The sequence below is a fragment of the Chaetodon auriga genome, chromosome 18 (genome assembly GCF_051107435.1).
Source record: "Chaetodon auriga isolate fChaAug3 chromosome 18, fChaAug3.hap1, whole genome shotgun sequence".
NCBI classification, from domain to species: Eukaryota; Metazoa; Chordata; class Actinopteri; order Chaetodontiformes; family Chaetodontidae; genus Chaetodon; species Chaetodon auriga.
The window spans coordinates 3,559,178-3,569,929 of NC_135091.1; the positions used below are offsets into that span (position 1 = coordinate 3,559,178).

Consider the following 10,752-nt stretch of genomic DNA (forward strand, 5'->3'; position numbering starts at 1 on the left):
AACCGTAGAAATGGCAAAGGAAGAGGTTTGTGTCTGATTCTGGTGGCTTCGGTGTGCGATGTGTCGTTTGGTTCCGGCCAGAAAAAAAAGCAGACATGATGTTCGCTGTGACCAGTTTCCTCGTTAACCTCATTTCAAGTCTCTGTAAACAGATTTTCTCATTACAGTGAAATTAACAGACAGCAGCAGCTCCTTCACTTCCTCCTCGACTCTCTCTCTCTTTAATATAGCATCAGCATATCAAAGAGAACCTGAGCTGAAACACATCTTCATACATTTATTATGAACCACAGCAGTTTGATTTCTACTGTCACTCATTTGTAATTAGACTGAACATACATGGTTTTGTAAGGAAACATTACTCAGTGATCAAAATGTTAAAGTAAAAGACGAAAAAAGCCAAATTCCAGTTTATTAGAATGAATTTTGATGTAAATTAGAGCATCAGACCTCCAGATCTACAGATCAGAGTTCTGTGAGGTTTCATTCAGTCTTTATGTTCCTCTTTTTCATCCCCTTAATGCCTTTAATGTCTCGTGTCAACGCTTTGTTGAAAGATGCTCCAGTAAACTCATGGAGGAGTTCCTCCCCGTGCCGCGCGCAGCTTCCCTCCAGCGTGAGATTTAAGAGGAGAAGCGCAAACAAATGCGTCTGATTCACAGTAAGACCGTTTACGTTTAAACCAAATGAAGGTTTGGTTAACAAATGTGTCGATGAGTGAGAGGTGGGGGGCCATCAGAGAAGGAAAAGGCGTATCTTAACAACCGAAGTCCTCCCCGATGCCTTCCTCCTCCTCCTCCTCCTCCTCCTCCTCCTCCTCCTCCTCCTTCTTCCCGAAGACGCCCCCTGACGCGCTCTCTCTCCTCAGTCTGCCCGGCATGCGGTTCTCTCGGGTTCTCCTTTAAACCATAAAGACAGATACTTCACAGGGCGCGTGAGGAGCGGAGAGAGAAAACACTCCGGTGGGTCATGTAAGAAAAAACTCTGCCTGGTTTCAGTGTTTTTACGCGTAGCGGAGCGATGGGAGCGGTGCGCCCGGAGAGGAGCGCTCTGCCGCGGCTCTGCCTCCTCCTCCTCCTCCTGTTCCTGTTGGGCTTCTGTGTGTCCACTTCTGCGGCCTGGGACCTGGTTCTCCTCCACACCAACGATGTACACGCCCGGGTGGAGGAGACCAACCAGCACTCCGGGAAATGCAGCGGCCGAAGCGGCGGCGGGTGTTTCGCCGGGGTGGCGCGGAGAGCCACGATGGTCAAGAGGATCCGCGCGTCCGAGAGCAACGTGCTGCTGCTGGACGCCGGAGACCAGTTCCAGGGGACCGTCTGGTTCAATTACTACAAGGGAGCCGAGGCTGCGCATTTTATGAACCAGCTGCGTTATGATGCCATGGTAAGAAAGCAGCTTCATATGTAGTAATAATAATAATAATAATAATAATAATAATAATAATAATGGCAGTAGTAGCTGCATTATTAAATGTTCTAATGCCTCCATAGTGCAGAAGTGATTTGAGTTTATATTTACTTCATTATACTCGAATGGCTTTTATTTCCAGTTGTGGAAGAAGTATTTCTAAATTAAAGAAATTTAAGTCAAAGTACAGAAGATTTACAAGCAAAATATACACAAACTATCAGTAAAAGTTCTTGAAAATCTTAATTTGCAATGATGGTGAGAATTACACGCCTGGTTTTACTCCTGCATGGATCACAGATAATCACAGTCAGTCAGTTACTGTAGTTTGTCGAGATTCACGCATACAGAGCAGGATGTGTTTTCATGTGGTTTGGTTTTCTGTTGTCCCACATTTTGATATAATTCCTCCAAAAAACGATTAAATAACCACAGAAAAGTCCTAAACATTAGAGTCACAAGAGCTTCAAAACATCATAAATCACAGAAACTAGTGAGTTCACCATCACACACACACACACACACACACACACACACACACAGTGGACCCTGATCACCGTGATGATTTCCAATGATGAGATCTTCAGGTAAACACGACTAAAACCTAAACCTAACCAAAGAGATAACAGAACAGCAGAAAGGTCTCAGTTCAAAGCAGATGATTCAGACTGAAAGGCTGAATTTATTGATTTAGGACTAAAGGCTTCTCTTGGTTTCAATTAGCTTAATAGCAGAGAGAAACGTTTTAACGGATCAGCTGTTTGCCCTCCTGCCTTTTAATCTTTACACCAGAATTAGAGCAATGACTTTAGACTCCTTTTAAATCTTGATGGAGAATTAATCCTGCACTGTTACCTGCTGTGTGTGCACAGAGTGACTCCTGTACGGTGGCCAGGAGAGGTCAACACACTGCAACGGAAGAAAAGCAAAAGAGGGAAACATCCTCACCGCTGTGACAACAACTGAAATTAGAAAACACGTTGAGCAGTTTGAACATGTCTGAAAGACATCACACAAAACTGCAAAAGAGTTTCTGCAGGACAATAAAAACTTCATTTAACCACCAGGATGTAATCCAGATAGACAGTGAAGAGCGCCGCTGTACTCAGCTGTCAGGTAATCCCATCCTGTAATCTGGTTCATAAAGGTCTCCTCTTGTCTCCTGTGTGAGCAGCGTAATGCGGTGCGATGCACAGTTGCCCGAGTGCGTCGAACACGGGCGTTCTGTGATTGAGAAAATGCAGTGCTAAAGGAGAGTGCTGTCTGACGGCAAAATCCACTGTGGGTGAGACGTTTTCTGTGGATCAGTGCCTCATAGAGCCCCACTGATGGCTGGGCCTCAGCGTGTCGTTACAGTGGACCTGGACCTGGACCTGGACCTGGTCTGTGAACTGTGTCCTGATTTTAACCTGGATGCATCAACGTCTTTTGACTTGCAAATCATTAACTAAATGCCTTCTGGGTAACGACTGCCTGTCTTAGTTACTACACCTTCTTAAAGAGACGCCCTCCACAGGTGTGGCTGGCGGCGTTGTGACATATCTAGCGATGCATCAGGGAGTCTGCGCTTCAGAGACAGATCTGCTGACTGCAGAGCAGCTTTCCACCAGTCTGCCAGCGTCAACCTGCCTGTGGACGCAGAAGGAACACGGCTCGTCTCCGTCCTGCTGTTTTATTCCTGGTTAATTGTCACGCTGTCATTGGATGGCAGAGGGAGGCGTCCCGTGGCGACCGCGCTCCTTTTGGTTCTCTGCTGCTTCACTTTCCTGAAGTGCTGCTGGCTGTTGCGTGTCAACATCCATCTTCATCTGTCCAGAAGCACAGTTTGGTTTCCTGTCGCTGGCTTTCATTTACATTCTTGCTCTGTGATGGGCCACAGTACACTTTTGTGTATTCACATTCAAACAACACTCCACAATTTAAGTACACAATGATTAACATGCTCACTGTTACTGTCTGATGTAACTACAGCAATAACCTGGTTGAGCAGTCATCCGTCCATTGGCCAAACCCACTAAGGATGGCCTGGAAACCACTGTGTTTTCGTTACCTGAGAATGAGCTCTTCATGTCTCCAGAGGAGCGGATCCTCTTCCAAGGAGTCCACCATGTTGCATCACCGTGTTTCTACAGTAGCCCAGAAGGGACAAATGAGACAAACCAGGCTCTACAGGGAGACTTTTACGTTTTAGCAGCCATCATTGGGCAGGTTGAGGTGTAAGAAGAACAAAGTCATTGTCAGACCATCACTTCGCGGCTTGTGGCCTTCATCAGTTTTCTACCTCTTCATATATTCAAGTGAAACAGTTTTGATTGGTTTTGGTTGGACTGGTTGAACTCAAAGACCTGCAGTACTTTATGAAACCTGTCCTGAGTCTGCGTTATTTTACTGAACTGAACATCTGCGTTTGTGTGTAATATGGTAATCAGCGACAGCAGCTGTTTGACTTTCCTTCTTGTTTTTCAGGCTTTAGGAAACCACGAGTTTGACAACGGGGTGGAGGGACTCATGAAGCCGTTCATGGAGGAGATCAAGTGTCCTGTGCTCAGCGCCAACATCAAACCAGATAAAAGTCTGGCCCCGACGTTTGGCAGCTCGTACTTGCCTTATAAGATACTGACTGTTGGCGGCGAGAGGGTGGGAGTGGTGGGCTACACATCGCAGGAAACTCCTGCTCTGTCCAAACCTGGTGAGTGGAAGTGGATGGTTTCTGTCTCTGTTTGTCTCCCTCTCACATCGTTTCCATATATAGACTCAGATGCACTCCCTCTCTCTCTCTCGCTGTTATTTTCAAGGCATCCATCAGCGTAGTGTACGCTGTTTCCTCTCCAGCTGTCGTGGAGAGTTGCTTTCGAGAAAAGGTCTTCAAAATGAAAATGGAGGAACCTCTTGTCCTCTAAGTAAAACAAATAGAAAACAATAAACTCACAATAAACAAAGTTGTGGAAGAACAAATCTCCAGTTTCCTCTGACTGTGCACAGTTAAATATCCTTGCTGGAGCTCCGTTTGAAGGCCTCGTCACACCGTTGGCTCGGCCCGCGTCCAGAATCCGTGTCTTCTGCCAAGTTGGATGTCAGATCACTGGTGCAGCCAAAAAGTTTTTCACAGTCACTCTAATTTTCATGATGGGAATGACGACAGAGATCTCTTAAAAAAAAAAAAAAAAAAAACCCTCTAAGAATGTGATTGGGTTAATGCCTCTTTGTCTGTGGAAAGCCTTTAAATGCAGACGCTGAACTGATCTCTCACCTCCTTGTTGGCGTACAGGCCCACGCCTCCTGTTCGAGGAGGAGGTGAAGTCTCTGCAGCTGCAGGTGAACAAGCTGCAGACGCTGGGAGTGAATAAGATCATCGCTCTCGGTCACTCCGGCTTCACCGTGGATCAGATGATCGCCAAGAAGGTCCGCGGAGTCGACGTCGTCATCGGTGGACACACCAACACGTTCCTCTTCACAGGTCGGCTGTTAACACGTTATGGTGACTTATGGTGACTAAATTCCAAACATCACCCTTATCCTTAATTCCCTGATTGCCTTTCAGCTTAACAAGCTCGTTAGCTAAACGACAGTAAGCTAGCTGGTTTGCAGAGCTTTATTTCTCTTCAGTAAGTCACTTCATCAGCAGTCCTCTAACATTCCTTACTACACTAAGACGTGCCGGTGAATTCTGCTGTGTGTCTTTCTCACTGGATTTGAAAGCTTTAGACCCTTTTAGAAGCACTGAGAGACGAAAACAGCATCTTTTTGTGCAGACCATCTCCATTTTTAGCATTTATGGGTGGATTTGCTCTCATGGCTGTGGTCCTCTGGACAGACACTCATTGGGTTTGGGAGGGCGGCAGCATGTTCAGTTAATTAATCAGCAGCCAGACAGAAATGTGACTGAGCTGTGAATGTGTGACTGGAAGTTTCAGGACAAACTTTGGAGCGATCCTGTTGTTTTTGGTTGATTTCTCCCTCCTGCAGAGTCGAACAGCAGCTGTCTGTGTGAGCTGTGTTCTCCCTCCGGGCCGGGAGGAAACTTTGAGTCTTCATACAGGCAGTTAGCTCAAAGTAAACATGGTGTCGGCACGAGCGTGGTCTCCATAAATAACTCTGTAGTGTTTCATATAAGCAGCAGCGCGAGGACTCAGTGAGCAGACAGGAAGTGAGTTGTTGGTTTGGACGCCAGGCTGCAGAAACTCTGCAGCAAACATCAGGCAGCGTGTAACTACGAGGCCCCTCTGAGTTAGTTCTTAGTCTTTGTTTGGACAAGTGCTCTTGAAGCTGACAGTGATGCATTCAAGACCTCCTGTGAAGTGCAGATTTATGCTGTAAAATTCAGTAAATCCCACAGACGCCTCCGTCATGCCGCCCTGCCCACACTGAGGCTACACCTGCCTTTGTCTTGCTGATCAGCTGATCGACAGACAATGAACCTACGCCTGTTCTTATAATCAGTTAATCTTTCAAGTCAGTTCTCAAGCAAAAATGTGAAACATTCGATGGTTCCAGCTTCTTAAATATGAGGATTTTCTGCTTTTCCTCGTCTCACGTTACGAAACAAACTCCTAAAACATAAGCTGACGTCTTTATTTTGCTTATTTTGTCTGTTTTTTTGAGGATTTATAGACCAGAAGATCATCAGCTGCAGCCACAGTCAACACACCTCAACTAGTACTGTAGTGACCAGACAAACTTTCTTCACAATAAAAGCACAGATTTCCTCCTAATACAATATAATTATATAAGATAAACCTTCGATAATCCCCAGAGTGGAAATTCAGACGTTGACTAACAATAATAAATACAGTATAATATAAAATTGTTAGTCACAACATTATGCTGCAGTGCAGGAGGGTCAGAAGCATCAGATATTGGGAAATAAAAGCTCTGCCAGCGTGTGATTCACTTTTCTTCTTAATGTCTGTGATGACGCCACAGTTCCTCCCGGATGATTCATCAGATCTGAAGTGGTTTGATACTAATTTAATAGTCACTGGCACCAAACACACACGCTGAGATTTGGACTTTTCTCCTGGCAGAGTTGAGTCACTGTTGAAGTTTGTTGGTGTCATGAAGCAGAAATGAATGATGAGTTCAAAGTCTCCCTTGAGTGAATCTAATCTAATCTGTGTGGTCAGATTGGACCGAGGACTTCCAGATGTTTTCATCTGCACGCACCTCTCCCTCTTACTGTCTGTACAGCTGATTACTGCATTCATCCCAGTTATTGGTTTGTTCCCTCTCCACAGGGATTAATGGGAATCAGTGGAAACACAGGGGTCATTAGCTCAGGCTGTGTGTACCATGTCACAAGATTTACTGTTTCAAATTGAACATGTCCACAGATTGTAATTTTCTGAAGCTCCATCTTTCAGGACCACCTCCTTCCTCTGAGGTCCCGGCCGGTCCTTATCCCTTCATGGTGAGAGCAGAGGACGGGCGGCAGGTTCCCGTCGTGCAGGCCTACGCCTTCGGAAAATATCTGGGTTATCTGAAGGTGACCTTTGACGATGCTGGGAACGTGGTGAAGTCCACAGGAAACCCCATCCTGCTGAACAGCAGCATCCCACAAGGTACAGAGACCTCAGTCTGATCCCTGCTCGTGCTTTCATTCTTCTCTCTGATGTTCGCTGACAGACGCTTTTCTGAAGCCCTGTGGACATGAAATACAGATCCACAGATTACATAACGAACTGTGAGACAGTGTTTCATATTTGGTTTTTCCTGCAATGGTCTGCAATTAGTAGCTCCGCTCTTACTGAGGTTAAGTATCTTGTCCAGATCCAGAAGTTCTCGCCCAGGTGGAGGAATGGAAGAAGAACCTGGCCAACTACTCGTCTCAGGTGGTGGGAAAGACTCTGGTCTTCCTGAACGGGACCACGGAAGAGTGCCGATTTCGGGAATGCAACCTGGGAAACCTGATCTGCGACGCCATGGTCAGTCAGAGTGCTTCATTACATACAGTACATCATGAAGGTCTGTCCTTTGAAAGGTGCCGCTCCAGCGTTTGTGGGAGCGGATCTTAGATTCTGTAGAGCCGCTTGAAGCAACACACAAAATGTCGACAGAACTACATGAACTTATATTGGTTTGGTTCGGTTCGTTCAAAATTTCTTCTTTAGTTCGGTTTGTTTTGGCTGTCAGATTTAAGTCCAGGTCAGACCTCGATCAGTTCTCGTGCTAGCTGCTAGCAACCGACATGCTGATCATTAGCTTTAAGCTAACTGACTGAGGGGATCTTCTTCTGTCTCCATCATTCAGGTCAGCAACAACATCAGGTTCTTAGAAGACGTCCAGTGGAACCACGTCAGCGCGGCCATCTTCAACGGAGGAGGCATCCGCACGTCCGTGGACGAGCACGGCAGAAACGGTGCGTCGCTCGTTTCTGTGGAAGTAGAATCAAAACCAAGCCGAGAGCGAACGACTCGGTCACTTTTCCTCCGAGTCAAACTTCTCTAGAGGTCGTTGACCGTTTGTGTTTTGTCAGAAGAACTTTCTAAAACAGTGCTGGTTGTTCTGTAGGCTCCATCACCATGGAGGACCTGATCTCCGTCTTACCTTTCGGAGGAACCTTCGACCTGGTGCAGCTGAAGGGCTCCACGCTGAGGAAAGCCTTCGAGCACTCGGTGAAACGATACGGCCAGAGCACCGGAGAGTTCCTCCAAGTGTCCGGTACCTTTGTTTTTACCTCTGTTTATGAATCGTCTTCAGGATGGTGGAACACTTCAATCCCTCAGGAGAAGAAGACGTTTCTTAACCAGATCTGCCTTTTTCACCTGTTTTCACCAAACGCAAAGGCTCAATTAAAACATGAAAATATGTACAAATCCAGAGATGGAAGAAGTCCTCAGATATTCACTACTTAAGTATAACGAGCGATACCACGGTGTACAAATACTGTGTTGCAAGTATTGTCCTGCATTGAAAATGTTACACAAGATAAAGTATGAACATGAAAGTATGCTTAAAGTAGTAAAAGTACTCATTGTGCAGAATGGCCCTTTTCAGAATACTTACACTTCAATCTCTGTCATGTTGCAGCTGGTAAATGTGGAACTCTGCTGAGCTTCATCTTCATGGCGTTCGATGCCACCTTTCAGTATTTGTAGTAGTATTTATATTTCTGTGGGTACCACAAAGGTGTTGATGTCTGATCCTCAGCGACTATCGACGGGTAACTCTGCTGACGTTTCCGACAGGATTTCAGGTAGAGTTTGACCTCTTCAAGCCTCCGGGGCGCCGCGTGAGGAGCCTCGCCATCCTCTGCACGAAATGTCGAGTTCCTCGCTACGAGCCCGTCGAGGATGAGGCGGTTTACACGGTGGTGCTGCCGTCCTACATGGTGTCGGGCGGAGACGGATTCTCCATGATCAGAAACGAGACGCTCAAACACAACAGCGGTGAGGTGCTGGGATGTTGGGATGTTGGGATGTTGGGATGTTGGGATGTTGGGGGGTTGGGGGGTTGGGATGTTGGGATGTTGGGATGTTGGTGGGTTGGGATGCTGGGATGTTGGGATGTTGGGGGGTTGGGATCTGCGTCGACGAGCAGAGACCAGACGTCTGATTCTGTTTTTCCTTTCAGGGGATTTGGACATTTCGGTTGTGTCCAGCTACATCATGCAAAGAAGTAAAGTTTATCCGTCTGTTGAAGGACGCATCAAGATCTACAACTCGGCTTCTGGACGAACCACTCCACTGGTTTTACTGGTTTCACTGGGGCTGCTGTGGGCTTTGTGTGGGAGCATGTGAGGCTGACGTCATCCGGGAAACACCAGAGGACAGAAAACGGTTTTCCACCGAACTGCACGATGGATGTAAGTCTGCAGGGCCGAAAACATGATCTGACCTGACTTTGAATCCTGTTTTACTGCTATTTTAAATCAAAAGCAGCTCCAGCAGCAACGTTCTCCCCAAACAACTCCGTGTGGACCAAGTTTGGATAAAAAAAAGCCACAGCTGAGGTGACTTAAGAAGAAAACAGACTCGAACTGGAAGCCCTCAAACTTCTACCCAGAAACATGAAAGAAAACCACTCTTTACACGAGCAGTCAAGGTCTCAGATGTAAAAAAAATAATCGTTAGTTCTCATGTTTCTTGGGTGGAAATTTGAGAAATCTTTATGCATTATGAAGGTATTAGCTAAGAAAGAACGCATCACACCTCAGCGTCACCTCGTTGTCCATATTTACTGTAATGCAGAGATGCTGTAGCTCCAAATCGAAGCTTCTGACAGGATAAAAGCAGCAGCTGGTCGGCCACAAAACTTTTCACATTCACCTTCCCATCAGGATGAATCGTCTCCGACTTTTTATCTAGCGCCATCATCAGGCTGCGCAGAGCTGCCGGCATGGCTGCAGACTCGCTGGTTTCACAGAGAGAGAAAAAGTCATCTTTCATCACTGGAAACTTGTTCAAGTTTCACATTTTTCTGGTCCAGCGTAGTGCCAGGGTACACCAGGGTACGCCGTCTTTCTCGGAAAGCTCACAGGAAATGTTGGGAATGTCTCATCTGGTGTTTAGATCTGCAGATTTATTCTCAGAATCACAACAAAGTGGTCAGAAATGCCTCTCAGATGCTTTTGTGTGGTTGTATAAACATCTTCAAGCTGAATTGTGTGTTGGCTTTGTGAAACTCTGAGACATTTAGACTGAAGGATTTTGAGTGTGACAGAGAGTCTTTACCTGCTGCAGTGTCCTTGAGCCAAAACTCCTCTATGTACGAGGCAGAAAGGCTAACATAAACAGTTTCAAAGTGCTCCCCAGCCCATGCAGTCATACAACCCTGTGTTTCACAGAGCGTTGAACCTCGTCCCATATTTGCAACATCCAGCGTTTTTTGAAGCGGAGCTCCTCGCTGAACAAGGCCTCCTCTGTGTGAGGGATCTCCCAGACAACGCTCGCTGCCTGTTAATGTCCGGGAAGTCCTCATTAATCAGTTCACTGAGTGTAACACAGCTGGCACCGGCCTGCACCGGCGCGAGCTGCCAAGTGCCGGAAAACAAGCACACGGAAAGCGTTGTGCTGCGGCGAGACGAGCTGAAGACAACAGAGGGTCACAAGAAGGAGTCAGTCCTGCTCGGTCAGGACAGTTTTTTCATTTGTGGCTTCAAATGGTTTTATTTTTAGTCATTCAGTGGAGCGAGACGTGTTGACACTGAGCTCCTCAGTCACTTTAAAGGGTCAGTTCGCTGCAGTCAGCGAACGCATCACCGTTCAGCTTTAACTGAGCTGTTTCTTTAAAGTGTGTCGACCTGTTAAAAGTTCCGTCTGTACAATCAGGACTGACGACGTGTTTTGTGAGGAAGTTTTTCCTGCAGGCTCCCAAGATTTAGGAAAATAGATTTTTTTAAAAAAA

General features: G+C 46.4%; 1 protein-coding gene across 1 annotated transcript; it reads left to right on the plus strand.

Annotated features, from left to right (window-relative positions):
• Nucleotides 1-853: 853 nt before the first annotated feature.
• nt5e (5'-nucleotidase, ecto (CD73)) lies at nt 854-10,743 on the plus strand. Its single transcript, XM_076755943.1, has 9 exons — nt 854-1,386; nt 3,877-4,099; nt 4,679-4,867; nt 6,771-6,968; nt 7,177-7,331; nt 7,657-7,765; nt 7,918-8,067; nt 8,595-8,795; nt 8,980-10,743. Exons 1-9 carry the CDS (start codon nt 1,021-1,023, stop codon nt 9,144-9,146), a joined length of 1,758 nt encoding a protein of 585 aa, XP_076612058.1. The 5' UTR covers nt 854-1,020; the 3' UTR covers nt 9,147-10,743.
• Nucleotides 10,744-10,752: the final 9 nt, after the last annotated feature.